General features: G+C 37.0%; 1 protein-coding gene across 9 annotated transcripts in view; it reads right to left on the reverse strand.

Annotated features, from left to right (window-relative positions):
* IPP (intracisternal A particle-promoted polypeptide) overlaps positions 1–14,735 on the reverse strand; it is a 61,825-nt gene extending 47,090 nt beyond the window's left edge. For 3 of the 9 annotated variants that reach the window (XR_013760027.1, XR_013760028.1, XM_079115985.1), the window contains exons 1-3: positions 14,465–14,731; positions 11,599–11,940; positions 6,574–7,005 (exon numbers count right to left, since the gene is read on the reverse strand). Coding sequence is in view for 5 of the 9 variants with exons in the window: in XM_079115985.1 (XP_078972111.1) it covers positions 6,574–7,005; positions 11,599–11,890 (724 nt within the window). In the remaining 4 variants the exon portion in view is untranslated. Of the gene's footprint in view, positions 1–6,573; positions 7,006–11,598; positions 11,941–13,708; positions 13,896–14,464 lie in introns of those variants that run through there. The other 6 variants (XR_013760025.1, XM_079115984.1, XR_013760026.1 and 3 more) reach the window with 5 other exon arrangements.
* Positions 14,736–16,973: the final 2,238 nt, after the last annotated feature.

Consider the following 16,973-nt stretch of genomic DNA (forward strand, 5'->3'; position numbering starts at 1 on the left):
TTAAGACCTAGCCTCACTAAAAAAGCACTGTTCTCTAATTTGAACAAGGTTCTATATATGCTAGTAAGGAACTCTCTCCTAGTTTGTTCCTATTTCCCTAGCCTTATCTCTGTTTCCCAGAAGCACTTTGAGGAAAAGAAGGTCAATGAATAAAATCTGGAGAAGCCCCACCAATAATTAAAAGTTTGGAGAAAGGATGAAATGAAATGAAAAGACACATTTCTATAAAGAAATGAAATAGCAATGAAAACCAATGAAAAAGCAAAACTCAGAAAGTTGAGGAAACTAAGCCATTAAAATAAAAAGTCTTAGCTGGCAGTACTGTAGCTCAGTAGTGAAATGTTTGCCTAGCAGGCACCAGGACCTGGGCTGAATCTCCAGTATGGTGAGGGTCTTAACAAGACCATACTAGTGGAATATATTTCTAGGTAGGTGAAGTAGGCCTTGACTCAAGATCAATAATAAGACCAAGATAGCGTGAAGGAGGCGACCAGTTGTTTCAAAGTATCTCTGAGCCTGCTGAATAGACAACAAGAGCAAAGCTTAATCTCTCCGGCTGAAAACATTTATGAACACGTTATCATTGAAATTAAATGGTGACAGACATGTTCAAGGAATATTGTAGGGATTTGAACCCCTTATGAGTCCTGTGATAGATGAATGGATGGAGATGGCAACTAGTGGGGAACAGAACAACATGGAATGGTGGTAATAACAGGAAATAGTACCATCACATTAGAAATCTTGGAACAAAATACCATTAAATATCAAAAAAAAGAAAAAAAAAAACAACCTTGGAACAAGTATAAAAATGGCTGTTTAGCAGAGAAATCTACATCCCCTCTCCAAAAGGTCTATGTAGGTATGATGTAAAAATCAGGTCATGTACATTTTCATATTAAACTTTTTGTTAAATAAACTTTTTAATAGTAAAAAAAAAAAAAAAAGATCAATAATAAGACCTCAAAAGAGAGATAAGATGCCAGGCAGGATGGCACACACATGTAATCACAGCAGCCAGGGAGGCTGAGACAGGAGGTTTGAGGGTTCAAAGCCAGCCTCAGCAAAAGCAAGGTGCTAAGCAACTCAGTGAGACCCTGGCTCTAAATAAAATACAAAAATAAGGCTGGGGATATAGCTTAGTGGTTGAGTACCCTTGAGTTCAATCTTCAGTACTAAAAAAAAAAAAAAAAAAACGAAGAAAGAGAGGGAGAGATGAGAGATAAGAGCCCAAGTTCCCAAACAAGAACATTAGCCCTAGTACCCTAGTAGATCTCTATTCTACTATTTTACCACCTTCGTATTTCAGGCTAGAAGGAAGTGGTCAGAGACAACATATAGTCCTTAAATTTTAGATGGAAGAAAACAACATAGCAACATAAAGGTAAAAAGAGCGTAAAGGAGAATTAGCTTTTTACACTATCAACTCAAACACAGGATGAGATGCATTGCTAAGGAAACAGTGAAAATTGAAGCAACAAGCTGGGCACAATGGTGCATACTTGTAATCCCATCAACTGTAGAGGCTGAGGCAGGAGGATCACAAGTTTGAGGCCAGCCTCAGCAATTTAGCAAGGTCCTAAACAACTTTACAAGACCCTGTCTCAAAATAAAAAATAAAAAGGTTTGGGGAAGCAACAGTATTGCAAACTGAGTACATTAGAAACAAACACAACAGATATGACTGAAAATCAAATTATCAATTGGAGGAGAGGCTGAGGAAGCAATTGTGACTAGAGAGAAAAAATATTATAATATTAGAAGATGATAAATATGAAAGTAAGTTCCAATAAAAGGATGAAGACAACCAAATGAAACGTTTAAATATTCAGAAATTTTGTACAGGAAAATTTCCCTAAAATGGAAGAAAAATTGAAAATTTAAAAGGAAAGAGTATATTGTAGCATCCAATGAAAAATAGCAAACTTCAAAACAAATCAAAAATAATGAATGAGAGCCCGACAAGGTGAGGCACACCTGTAATTCCAGCTACTTGAAGGCTGAAGCAGGAGGATCACAAGTTTCAGTACAGTCTCAGTGATTTACTAAGACCCGTCTCAAAAAAAAAAATTCAACAGGGTGGGCTGGAGATGTAGCTCAGTGATAGAGGGGTTCAATCACTAGTAGTACAAAGAAAAAATAAGAAAGAAGAAAAAAATGAGCTGGAGATATAACTTAGAGGTAGAGAATTTGCCTAGCAGTATCAGCCCTGTGTTCAAACCATAGGGAAAAAATTAAAAAAAAAAAAAAAGAAGAAGAAGAAGAAGAAGAATAAAAGAGAATTCTTTAGGCATCCAACCAGAGAAAGTAAGTCTTTTTTCTTTTCTTTTTTGGTACCAGGGATTGAACCCAGGCTTAACCACTGAGCCATATCCACAGCCTTTTTATTTTTTATTTTGACACAGGGTCTTGCTAAGTTGCTTAGGGCCTCACTAAATTGCTGGGACTGGCTTTGAACTCTTGATCCTCCTGCCTCAGCCTCCTGAGATGCTGGGATTACAGGCGTGTGCTACCATGCCTGGCAAAAAGGCAAGCCTAAAAACAAAAACAAGAACACTATGTCTTACAAGGTTTAAGGGGAGCGGGGAGAAAGATTACATCATCGTAATCAAAAAATAATATGCCCAGCCAAATATAATTTTATTTAAATTAAAAAACAATACACAGAAATTATCAAACTTGAAAGAATTCAAGAAATATACTAACCATGAGTTTTTCTTGAAGAAAGTACTTGATGAAATCTAATCAAACAAAACAGTGAATAAAAAAAAAATACAGAGATATAAACACCATGGTTGAAAAACTGGTGGAAATCGTCAAACTCATTTAAGTACAGAGATAGAGAAAAAGGCATAGAACTAAGGGAATCATGATAGCAAATATCTATATAAATAAAGGCTATAAACCTTAACAGAGAGAGTAGGAGGAAAGAAAAATAAAAATGCTAAGTACCTCACTTTTCTTACCAGAGTTGATAACTGTTTAAAAATGGAACTATGATTTCATCTTTAAATAATTTTGCCCTTAATTTCATATGAACCTTTAAGATTATTTCTTGAAATGGAGAAATAGTTATCTGAAATTAATCATTGCTTCTGTTTCTTCTTTTAACTTTTAGTGAAACTTAACTAAATTTTTATATTATAAACAGTATATATAGGATTCTTATTCTTACTAAAATTTTTCTTCTGTTCATCCAACCATCCACTTATCATCAATCCTCATTTATAGAAAATTTAGAATGATATTTCCTATATGTGAATTAAAATTGGCTATTTCTAAGTGATTTAATAAATCACTTTGGGTGATTTATTGTTTTATTTTGCAGTGCTGGGGATCAAACCCAGGACCTTGCTCTAACATTCATTCTACCACTGAACTACATCCACAGCCCTTGTGCATATGTATATATATATGTGTGTGTGTGTGTATGTATATATATATATCTATAGATACACATATACATATATCTATACATACATATCTATACATACACACATATATACACACACATATTTATGTATATGTATATTTTTATGTATATCTTATGTATATGCCCCAGCTGGTCTCAAACTTGCAATCCTCCTGCTTCAGCCTTCAGAGTTGCTGGGATTACAGTTGTGAGCCACTGCAACCAGTTCCTGTTTGTTGCTTTTTATATATTTGTATTACCTACACTTTTTATAACAAGCATGTACCATTAATTAGGGAATAATAACTACACATTCACATAACATAATTTAACTACTTAGGTTAGTATTTTGCTCCTTCTCTGAATTTTGTGTTGTAGTCTTCTTGTTTTTCTCTAATAGATTACCCATATTTTCTCCAATATAATCAAAGTTTCAAAGTTGAAAAATATTAATGTTGACTTTTTTTAAATCCTCAATTTCAGCCCAGCATGCAGGTGTACACCTGCAATTCCAGAGGCTAAGGCAAGAGGATCACAAGTGAAAGACCAATCTGGGCACTTAGTGAAACCCTGTCTCAAAATTAAAAAATTAGCAGGGCTGCAGAAGTAACTGAGTGGTGAATCCAGGTAGTGTTCCTGGGTTCAATTCCCCAGACAACACACATACACACACAATCCACAATTTACCTCTCCCTGACACCTTTAACTTTTTTCTCCAGTAAAATACCTTTATGTGATAACTACTGGGCCTGCTTAAAAAACAGTGGACAAGCCCAGCATGGTGGCACATACCTGTAATCCCACTGGCTCAGGACACTGAGGCAGAAGGACTACAAGTTCAAGGACAGCCTCAGCAACCTAATAAGGCCCTAAGTAACTCAGCAAGACCCTGAATTAAAATGAAAAATAAAAAGGGCTGGGAATGTAGCTCAGTGTTAAAGCACCTCTGGGTTCAAACGCCATTACTAAAAACAAAACAAAACAAAAAACAGCGGGAGACTTAATTTTAATCCTAAAAAGCTGTAGGAAAATAAGCCCCAATTATAGGGAACCCTGACTTGTTCCTAGTGAAGGAATTTGCCCTCAGCACTCTGTATCCTGGGCACTTGGGAAAAGCCAACTCAGACATAAAAACCTTTATCCATTCCTAAATTCTCACAAGACTCATACAAAAGTATGTCTGGGTAATTTTTCTCCCTTGTTTTAGCATTTAAATATGGTCAATCCTCATTATTTGAGGATTCTCTATTTGTGAATAACCCTTATTCACTAAAAAGTAGTTTAACCCCAAAATTAATATTTGGAGTGCTTTTGCAGTTATTCATTGACATGTACAGAACGGTACCAAATCGGAATCTTCTTACATGTACTTTCTGGGTGAGGTCGAAGAAGGCTTCACTCTTATTTTAGCTCTCATACTGTTAATAAATACCCTTTTCAGTCTACTTAATGCCATGTTTTTTGCATTTTTTCTTCTTTTTGTTGATTTTCCTGTTTAAAATGGTCCCCAGCTGTAGTAGTCAAGTGCTACCTAGTGTCCCTACGTGCAACAAGGCTATTATATGTCTCACAGAGAAAACACAGTTGGTCCTGCGTATCTGTTATTTCCATATCCACATTCAACCAATGGCAGATAAAAATATTTGGGAAAAAATATTATCTGTACTGAACATGTATAGATGTTCTTCTTGTCATTATTCTCTAAACAATACAGTACAACAACTATTTATATTGCATTTACATTGTTTAAATATTATAAGTAATTTAGAGATGATTTAAAATACATGGAAGGACTGTGTAGGTTATATACAAAGACCATTTATATAAAGGACTTAAGTACGTGTGGATTTTGGTATCCTTGAGGGTCCAGGAACCAATTTCCCCAGGAATCTGACAGATGAGTATTTGTATTAGGTAAGCTTCATTCAGGAATAAGTTATACTGCTATTGGCTATGAGTTCAATGTTAATAATTATTAACAATATGCATTATTTAAGGCATTTTTTGATTAAAAACACACTTAAAATACTCCAGGCTTTGTACTGACTGGAGAACACAAATGTAACCAGAGGCTTGTAGGAAGCTAACCCTACATATCGTCTAGGAGAAATAGCTCAGTATTTGTTAATTTAGTGTTTGTGGCAACCTAATAGAAAATAACTATTGCAAGTAACAATTAACACTATATATACTAATAAAAAATATCACTCAGAAAAACCTACAAAATTCTCTTAACACTGCTAGGAGTGGAGGAAAAACTAGTAATCTATTATTCAAAATAACTTCTTCATAGAATTACACCTTAGATGCTTACTAGCGCTATTTAATTTGTAGGAAGATCATCTGTAATTGTTAAAACCTAACATTTCTTTTTTAAAAATACTTTCTTAGTTGTCAATGGACCTTTATTTTATTTATTTATATGTGGTGCTGAAAATCAAATCCAGTGCCTCACACATGCTAGGCAAGTGCTCTACCATTGCACCACAACCCCAGCCCACAACCTAATATTTCAATGCATGACAACAGTAAAAGTATCAAATTTTTAAACCATACCTAAAGAAGTTTTTTAAAAGAAATTTAAGTTTTATAATTTTCTAATACACAGATTAAAACCTACTTTATACTATGGTACAAATATTTTCAGAAAGAAGCTTAGAATTGGTCTGGGAATATAGCTCAGTGGTAGAGCACTTGCCTAACATGTACAAGGTCCTGTACAGGAAAAAAAAAATTCAAATTTAAAGATGATTCAAAGGTTACTCAGAGGCTATAATATTATATCAATATAAAATTCATATTATAATGAGAGGCAATTATTCAGTTTTGATTTTGTTTTTAGTGTATACATTTTCTTCAAATGTTGAAAATTTCAGAATGGCAAGAGGAAATCTTGCAGTGAATAATTAGTACTATCAACAATAGCAGAGCAGTGTTAGTTTTCTCAGTAACTTTATAACACTAATCTATCTTATTAATTTCAAGAAAGATACATAAGAATTTCATTAAAATAGGGAGTAGAAATACTGAAATACTGTTTACTCATCAAAGTTGTATCTTATAGAATCATTTAGTAGATGTTACTGAATCAAAAAATGAAAACATTTCAGAGAAAAAGCCATTTGATGGTCAATTAACTTGATATACAACAAGAAAGTTACCTTCTATATACTTTAAAAGCCTCTGAGGAGGTAATAAAGGGAATCTAATTGGGTCCAGCACTTCCACCACATGTTTTCTTCTCTTTCCCAGATCTTTCAGAATCCATTGCATTGCAGCTAAGAAGACCTGGTATTCATCCTCAATGCTAAGCTCTTCACTTCGTAAAATTTTGATTAGCTGATCTTTTGTAAGTGCCAGGAACTCTTCCCCATTATGAACCTCCAAGAAATGAACATGGATGTAGTTTTCTGTGAATTCCAAAAGATCATGGCAGGCAATTTGCTCAGAGAACTGAAAGATCCCAATGCAGTTCAATGGATCAATTTGTCCTTTGAGAAATTCACAGCAAAGATTAACAACTTCAGTCAACTGTAGCATGTCCGCTGCAACAATCAACTCCTGAACATTGTTCACACCTATGTTTACTATACCTGGGGAGTAGGGAGACAAAATAGCCAAAAGATAAAAACAAACATTTTATTTAACACACTCAAAAATATTTTACTTGACTACATTAAGAGTTTAATGTGGGGCTGCGGTTGTAGCTCAGTTGTAGAGCGCTTGCCTAGTTGGTAAGGCACTGGTTTTCGATCCTCAGCAGCACATAAAAACAAATAAATAAAATAAAGTTTAAATTCTAAAAATAAAAAGAGTTCAATGTTGGCAAAATAGAAGTTTAATAAAAAGGCAACAAAGGATTTTTGGAATGACCACAAAACTTAAATTTTAACACTTATGAAATACAGTGAACCAGACACAGTATTAATTCCTTCATACACTTATTTAACCTTCACTACGATTCCATATGGTAGGTATCTTTTTTCTTATTATTGTACTAAGGAAACAGAATCAGAAAGTTTAAGTAACTTTTCCCCATCTTACATAGCTAAGCAAGTTGCAGGGTAGGGACTGACATCTAAGTCCATGTTTTTGGTTTGCTGATTTGCTTTTGATTTTGCAGTACTGGGAATCAAGCAAGTACAGTGCTTACCACCACATGCTAGGTAAATGTTCTACATCCCTGGTCCTTTTTAAAAAGTATAATTTTTAAATAGGGTCTTGATAAATTGCCCAGGCTGGCCCTCGAATTTTTGATCCTTCTGCCTCAGCCTCCTGAGTAGCTGGGATTATAGACCAGAGCCACTGAGCTCAGCTGAAGTACATGCTTTTTACATAAAGATGCAGTTATGTAATAAACATCACTAAGGGACTAGGGAAAGTAAGATAAGGTCTTTACCTCCAATTATGATAAAGTGTTTTAAGTTATATAATGACTTTGGGAGGACATCAAAGAGCCAATTATATTTAATGGGGGGGGGGATCAGTGTAATTCTCCTACCTAATAAGAATAAACTCTTGGGACTGGGGTTGTGGCTCACAGGCACTTGCCCAGCATATATGAGGCACTGGGTTCCATCCTCAGCACCACATAAAGAAAAAAGAAAGAAAAGAAAAAAGTAAAAAAAAAAAAAAAGAAGAAGAAGAACAAACTCTCCATTCCATCTTATACTTTCCTTTTATTGTCTGCCTTTTATTATAATCGCTTCACCAAACTTCTTGCCCAAATTTTGTTTTCCTGATTAGATTTGTAAAGTCTGTCAGGACAAACCTTGCCTCCTCTGTATTCCCAATGCCCAGCACATATTATGGTGGTGCACAGCTGTAATTCCAGCAGCTCCAGAGACTGAAGCAGGAGGACTGCAAATTCAAAGCCAGCCCCAGCAACTTAGCAAGATCTGTCTCAAAAAATAAAAAGGGCTGGGAATGTGGCATGGTGGTAAAGTACCCCTGAGTTCAATCCCTTGGTACCAAAAAAAAAAAAAAAATTAAATGAAAGAATGGCCAAAAAGATTAAGGTGAGAGGAAGAATATGGCTCACAGAATGTAAACTGGAACTTTCCCAAAAGTATAAAAAATAAAATACAGCAAGAGGGGGTAGGTGGCAGTGGCTACAAAGAAAATTGGGTTAGACTACTGGAATGAAATGGGAATTCACTGCAAATTTGGATAAGATCAGATCATGGGTGACTGCTAGTAGATGGATAATACCTAGAGTTGCTTGAAAATAAGAAAAAGAATGCTCTTTAACTTAACAGAACTTTATAGGTTACTAAGAGCTTTCATGTTTCCTAAAATTTATCTCATTCAACCTTTACATGAACTATAAAGTGCTATGATCTTCACTTTATAAATAAAGAAAAAAAGATTCTCACAGACTTATTTCTATTTTGTAAATACCTAATCTGCACATCTATAAAGCTCTGTTAAGGCAGAGACCTTGTCTCATTTACTGTCATATTCTTAGTGCCTACCTCAAAAAAGTATTCAACAGATATTTGTTAAAAGAATGAATGATTGACTAATGTTAAATGAAATGTCTAGTATCACACAGTTAATTAGTGCCAGGGTTAGATCTCAAACTCAAATCAGTAGATTCCAAGTGAAGTGCATAAAAATCTAAGATGAGACATATACATTAAGACACGTTAGAACTGTGAATGGTTAATAAAGAAAAACAAGGCCAAAGGAGAGATAAATAGAATAATAGGTTTTGTGGTTCCCCACATCCCCAAAAAGGAAATGGTATTACAATGAAAATAAAAGAACATTATAAAGACTAATTGTGCCAATGGACTTCAAATTTCCCTGTCTAATAAATACTCAATATGCATTTGAATTTCATCCTTACTAAGGGAACCTTGACTTTGTTTTGGGTGGCAAGCATGCCCTGCTGAAAATTGCAGATAGGTGTGAAACTTTAAAAAAGTATGGCCCTCAGGATACAGGCAGTAGTTGTTGGTAAGGATTACCAGAAAAATCTTTAAAAAACATAGATTCTTACACTGGCAGGCCCTTTTATGTTTCCCCCTTCCTCCCTCCTGGCTGGAGTTCAGTGGGTAAGAGAATGGAATTTATAGATAATGAAGCAAACTACGAGAATATTGGGACACTAATGACATTATAAAGCCACCACAACAGCCTTGGAATGCCTACTATGTATTCATTTTTGTGGAAAAATAAACTCCTATATTATTAAGCTATTTTGTCTATTCCAGCAGTTATATGCTGTTCTTAACCGATACTGATTTTACCTCAAATGTCAATCCTCTACAATATTATTTTACCCCAATATGATCAGTAGCTTTTAGTTCTCAGCATTTTACCACCTTTAACTTCTTTGATGGAAGTGCTAATCACCAGCAATATGGTGATGAAGTCATGAATGAACATTCTTTAACTATCTTGTTTATCTGCTTCAGACAACAGAAGCAGAATAGACCACTTCTGACATTTCTTCGGTTTTTATATAGTTCAATACTAATTTCATGGGTTAATCTGGGTTGAGTCATAGTTTTTTCAAATAAATGAAGCAGGAAGAACTTAGGAATCATTTGGAGTAGTGAGTTCAAAATTCTCTCAATGTAAGAACTGTATTGTTTTTAGCAAATAAAAGATAATTAAGATTATCACTGTTTTCTAAAATTTCCCCAAAAAGGAATATGAAACAATAAAGAGAAAAGAAGTCACTTTTTGTCATTTTCCATATTTAAACACCATGCATGAAAAAAACAATACCTTCCTGGGCCACACAATTATCTTCCACCAATAGTCTCTTAAGAAGAGCATAGCACAGTGGCACATCCAGTGATTTTGGAGGCCAATTCAGGAGGATTCCAAAGAGCCCAGCCTCAGCAACTTAGCAAGGCCCTAAGCAACTTAGCAAGACCCTGTCTCAAAATAAAAAAACCCTAAAAGGTGCTGTGGGTGGAGCTCAGTGGTTAAGCACTCCTGGGTTCAATCCCAGTACCAAATCAAAAAAAAAAAAGAAGAGCATAGTATATTGTCAAAACTAGCCCAAATAAACAGGTGTTGTTTTCAAACTTTTTTTCCCCCTGATTTTAGGAGTAATATATATTCACTGCAGAAAAAAGTTTAAAACAGAAAAGTATAAAAATAAAAAGGAAAATCACATGTTTTCCACACACATACACTGTATTAACAATTCAGTGTATTTCTTTCAACACTTTTTTCTATGCATACGTATGTTGCATATTCTTTAAGACTATACATAGTTCTTGTATGCATGTCCTAATGTCATAGAAATGCTTCAAAATGTTTTAAAAATAAAAGTTTTGACTAAAATAATGCATGCTGATTATAAACAATTTGAGGGAAAAGGATAAAATAATCTTGCATATTCAACCACCTGTTGATAAACACTATTAACATTCTAATCTCTTTCTCATGCACAAATACACAAGTAGCTTTTTGTTTTTTTGCAAAACTTGGGTTGAATTTATATTCTGATTTTTTCCCTTTAGTATATTATAAACTTCTCCCATGAGACCATATTTTTAAAAATTATCTGAAATTTCTAAGAAATAGCAGGGTGTGGTGGCACATGCCTATAATCCCAGCAGCTCAGGAGGCTGAGACAGGAGAAATGCGAGTTCAAAGTCAGTCTCAGCAATGGGGAGGTGCTAAGCAACTCAATGAGACCCTGTCTCTAAATAAAATACAAAACAGGGCTAGGGATGTGGCTCAGTGGCTGAGTGCCCCTAAATTTAATCCCTGGTACCCAACCCCCAATAAAAAGAAATATGCCATTTCACATACACACATACACACACACATACACCATGATTTATTTAACTGTATAACCCACTGAGGGACAATTACCTTGTGTCCAATTGTATATTACTATATATAATGTTAAAATAAAATTGTGGTTCACAAAAAAAATGTGGTTCACAGATATTTGCCTGTATCGTTAGTCAATTCCTTAGGACTCCTAGGAAAGGAGCACTGGGTCAAAAGAAAAGAATTTTTGCTGGACATGATGTGTACTTGTGGTCCTCAATACTCAAGAAGAGACCTCATCTCAAAAAAAAAGGAACTTTATAAAGTTTACTAACATCTTTACTAAGTTACCTTTCATATTAAGTTAGATCTATTTTTGTTCCCACCACAGTGTAAGTGATTGCATCATTCTTCACTCAAAGTAACAGGCTCATGTAACATACCTGTGTAAATGAAATCTAAAAGTAGTTGAAAGATTCCAGCTTCAATTCCTAGAATCTGTACCACATCTTTTGAGGACTCTCTCATTCCTCCAGTGAACAAAGCTGCAAAATATGGACTACTAGCAGCCAAAACTAGTCGATGAACATTAAAAGTCTCCTTCCCAACTTGCAACTGCACATCGCAAAAATGCTGTCCATTTCTCATTTTATTGATCTGGGCCAAGATGAGTTGAGCATGTTTATCTGAAGCGAATAGATTATCACCAGCCTTGGAATGGCCTTCATTGGCCATGATGATCACAGATTAATTAAAAGGACTATTGCCCATAGTCTTCTCTTACCCTGAAAAACAAAATACAAAGAGATCCAAAAACATGTTTTTGTATTTAACCTTCCTTATGCTTACAATTTATTTAGCAACGTAAACTACACACAAAACAAATAGGACTAAATTGTATGGTACTACTTCCAATATGGTTTCAGAGAAGGGAATAAATCATGGGGGCTAAAACAACCAGGGGGTATCTCACAGAAGAAATGGGACCTGAATTGGATATTAAAACATAAACAGCATTAAAGTATGCAAAGAGGTCATATGCCCCTCTGGGTAAAGAAAATAAGGCACAACAGCAGAAAGTTTTAGCACACTGCAGTAAGGAAGCACACATCACAGCCAGAATGAACTTTCAAAAATCAATTGTGATCAGTTCAAATGTCTATTTAAAATTCTTCAATTTGAATGTTTCCCTTAACACACAAAGCCCTTTTTGATCTTTGTTGTAATCTAGCCTCCGTTCACATTTAACTTTCTACCGGAAGACTTCCCTGTCCCTCTCCCCTCTGAGTTTGGTGATCACCTTAAGTTTACACCTGTTTTACAGTCCATGTCTCACTCTACCTTGTCAGACACCCTACCATTCTAATCCCAACACACACACACACACAAAGTTTCTTGAAAGACAGTTCCTTAAGGGTAGGGAATGATCACCTTTCATAGCTCTAGTACCTATCTCAACATATATATTAGCTTTTCAAATGTTTGTCAAATGAATGAGAAACAATGAGAAATAATAACTTATGTTGGTTTTTGGTTACTGTTAGCTTCTTTACATACTAATTGCAATTCTCACAATAATTAAGAGGTGAGAAAAAAAGATAATCTTATCTAAGATGAGAGAGGAGGAAACTTTATGAAGCTCAAAGTTTCCCCCAGGATATAGTTTTAGTATAATGACTGTCTCAGTATCTGAATCCAGGTCTTTTCCCACCATATCACAGGACACAGAATTTATTAGACCAGGTTATAGAGAAAGGGCCTTGAAACTGAAGCATAGAAATTTGGACCTGAGTTTTTATAGGTTTAACAAGAGCAAACATGATAACAGCCATATTTCAGAACTGTTTGGGTTTTCAGAGGCATGATCTAGGGGATAACAAAGTCCTATTAAATGGTATTTGAGCTTCAGTAATGAGAGTCAGAGGGATAAATTCAAGTTACTTTTTGAATAAAGAAGTCATAATATCCTATAAGAGATATAGATATGGAAAGAAAGCACAGAGGAAACCTAAAATGACTAAGGTTTTGTGATTTAGGTATCAAGCAGAATTGGTAATGAGATTTAAAGAAATGATATGGGCTAACATTAGATAAAATGGTTACATTTATAGCATCTAGTCAAATTTATCAAAGTCAAAATAACTAAGCTGATTATCATGACTATCTAGGAATTAACTTATTGAGAAATCTGAGAGGTACTAAGGTAGCTACTAAGACTTCACATCAGCATATACATTTAACTAGCATATAAACACATTGTATTTGTCCCTTCGTAGATATTCAACTAGCAGATATTATTAAACATGACAAGGTTGTCAGACTTTTCTCTGGCTTTAGATTTCTCCCTGTCAGTAGATTTTGGATTCCAGTGGTACAGTTACAGGGGAACCCCTCTGTCCCCTACTTCAAGGCATCAAGCACAGTCACTGAGCTAAAATGTTGCCTCCTGCTACCAGAAAGAGTTTGCTGAATAACCCACTCGGGTAGCAGACAGCAGAAATCCTAGTCTGTTACTACTCTTCTGAGTAACTGCTGGTACAGCCAGTGGAGTACCTCACTGGCAGGCGGAGTGATCGTATTTCCAAATGAAAAGAGCAGGATTCTGGGACATTGCAGAGGGGTGTAAGAACATGCCTCAAGTGACCCAAACTTGAAAGGCAGATTAGGAAGTGGACACAATCGGAAAAACTAAATAAGACCTGTGTTTACTGGCCTTGGATGCACTGTTGAGAGTATCTGGAAGCTGCTTCAGCAAACGGTGTCAGAAAGAATTCTGGACGACCGTCGGAGAAGAAAGTGGAGGGAGGGAGAGAGGGGAGGGGAGGGAGAAAGAAGAGGGGAGGGGAAGGAGGGGGAAGGGGAGAGGGAGAGAGAGAGAGAGAGAGAAATAAAAACCAGAAAAACAAAACTGAGGTTCTTTGTTCTTAGTTTGAGTGCTGGACCTGTAGAACTGCCCATAAGCTCCTGCAACACTAAAGGTGGATAAGCAATCCGGAGCTACTAAAAGGGCAGGGAAGGGATCTCAGACAACTGAGGGGACAGCAGGGCAGCCAGGGACACGGCCCTCGTTTTCTCGAGTGGAGCGGGGAGAGCAGAGGCCGCAGCTTTCCAGATAAGAGGACGCTCCAGTGAGGGCGAAAATACTGCCTGTGGCAGCAGGACAGAAGAGGAGAAACCAGTTCCTAAGCTCCTCTCCGTCTACTCCTCCCGAGTCCCCAGAGCCGGACACAGCCGGACACAGCCCGACACAGCAGAAGAGGAAGTTCCCAGGCCCATCACAGACGCATCCCGGACGCAGGGCCTTCTTACCCGCCGCTTCCCCTTCCCGCCGGCGCCCGCTCAGGCCCTGCGCGCGCAGTCGTGACCCGCACAGGCGCGGAGAGGGCGGGGGAAACCCGGCGGGGTGACGGGGTGGTGCGGTCCCCAGAGGGCTGGCAGACAAGCCAGGCGGGGTAAAGTGTCTGCGGAGCTCAGCGGGTCTGGCTTTTCTCTGCGCGTGCGCCGGGCTCTTCCGCTCGCGCAGAGCCCTCTGCCGTGGCCCTGTGCCTGGGCTCGCCTCCCGCCGGGCGCGCGGCGGGGTTGCCAGCCTGCGCTGCTGCTGGCTGGGGCGGGCCCGCTCGCCCTTTCCATTCCGACCACGCTCCTGTGGCGTCCCAATCAGAACGCAGACCTCAGTGTTGCCAGATAGAAATTGTGCCTCTCTACCAGCCCCAGATCATTTTATGAGCCTCTGCTTGACTGCGCCCAGCACTGAAAGAATACCTACTTGAGGGAAGGGAGAACTTGGAACGCCTAGTTCTTTTTCACTGTTGAACCTCATAATCTGTCATATTAGTGACTTTCAAACTTTTTAAAATCCCAGCCCATGGTGAACAAAGCCGATTTATATCAAATCCAATTTTCATACAAACAAAATTTTCATAAAACTATCTTTACACTTACTACCCGCTATGCACTAAATTTCTTCTATTTCGTTACCAAAATTGTAGGAAATGTTGAGGACTTGGAAAAAAGCAAAGATTACCGAGTGCCTATTGAGCGTTAGACTGAGCATTATCTAGCAGAGACTAGAAGGATTTGAATCCCTAGGGACCCCTGGTTTTCTAGTGACTAAGCTGATTTATAGGAAAACCGATAGTATTTAAAGTAACTCATATAACAACATTACTTTTTTTTTTTTTTTTATTGTTAAGTAGCAGACATGAGCAGCTAGTCATGAGTTTCAGAAAATACATAGTACAGAGCAAATCAGTTCACCAACAGCCCTTTCTCGGAAGGTCTGGCAAAATAGGTATATCAGGACCCTTGTCTGATCCTGGCCCTATAAAATATTCCTCTTACAACAGGAGGAACATAGATAAATTTAGGGAAGGCAAAGATGTTTGCTCAGATGGATTAATCACTAAGACATCTTTAACAAGATCCTACACAAACAACATAGACCAGAGATTTCCAGACCTAGGAAAGCAGGATGATTAAGACTGGAGCCACCAATCATAAATTCTGTTAAACCAGTTCCAGTTAGGACTGGTCAGCCAGGCCAAGATGACCAAGACATGCCCTTGTTGTTAGCTAATCTACTCTGTCAATCTAGAGCCAAGAGGTGAGACCTTCTAACAATCTCCTTCCTACCAAATAAAAGCTGGGATACAGAAGTCAATTGTTGCTCTCCTCTCTGAGAGGACACACTTTCTCTTGAGAAGTGTTTCCTCCATCCCCTTCTTCTTTCTCTTCTAATAAACTTTGGTATACCTTCACCAAGTCCTATGTCTTGCTTGAAATCCTCTCATTTGAAGATACTAGAACTATGAACACAACTCAATCTCCAGTAAGATCTTATCTCAGGTATGATCTTATCTCCATTATCAATATTAAGATGCTTTTGCTCCTCTTCACCCATCCATTTCAACATTTCTGACTTTTAGTAAATTCATACAACATTCCTGTAACATGCTGCTGGCTCTCCTCTTAAGGGGATAAACAAAATATTTGCTATTTGTTTATTTTATATTTGAGAGTCATGATTTTACTTTTCAAAAAAATTAAGCCTCAGCACCACGAAAATTAATTTCACTATTACTATTTTACTTTTACTTACTATTGGGTTGGACTTGCTGATTTGAAAAACTATTTCTGGGTGTATGCCTAGAAAGAGAATTGCTGCAACATAGGATCTGTGCATCTTTTTTTTTTTTTCTGTGCATCTTTTATCTCACTAGAAAATACTTCTTTTCCAAACTCTCCAATCTACATTCCCATCAGCAGTGAATAGAGTTCCTTTGCTTTGCATCCTTGACAACATTTAATATTGTTAGATGTTTCAATATTATATAATCTGGTAGGTGTAAAATGGTATTTCATGTTTATTTTAATTTGCATTCCCTAATTATTAATGAGATTAAGTTGTAAAAAAGATGTTTATAGGGTGTTACAGACTGAATTGTGGCCTCTCTCTGATTCACATGCTGAAGCCCTAGCCCCAATGCCATAGTATTTGGAGATGGGGCCTTTGGGAGGCAAACAGGGTTAAATGGGGCTGAGAGTGGGACCCTCACAATGAATTTAGTACCCTTATAAGACCATAGAGAGCTCTCTCACACACACAAATACTTATAGGAGGTCATGTGAACACACAGTGAAATGGCAGCTGCCTATAAGCCAAGAGAAGAGGTCTCAGAATGAAATCTACCTTTGTGAGTGTGGTGGCACATGTCTGTGATTCCAGCAATTTGGGAGCCTGAGGCAAGAAGATTGCAACTTTGAGGCTAGATTCTGCAATTTAGTAAGGTTCTAAGCAGTTTAGGGAGAACTTACTTAA

The sequence above is a fragment of the Sciurus vulgaris genome (genome assembly GCF_902686455.1).
Source record: "Sciurus vulgaris genome assembly, chromosome: 1".
NCBI lineage: Eukaryota > Metazoa > Chordata > Mammalia > Rodentia > Sciuridae > Sciurus > Sciurus vulgaris.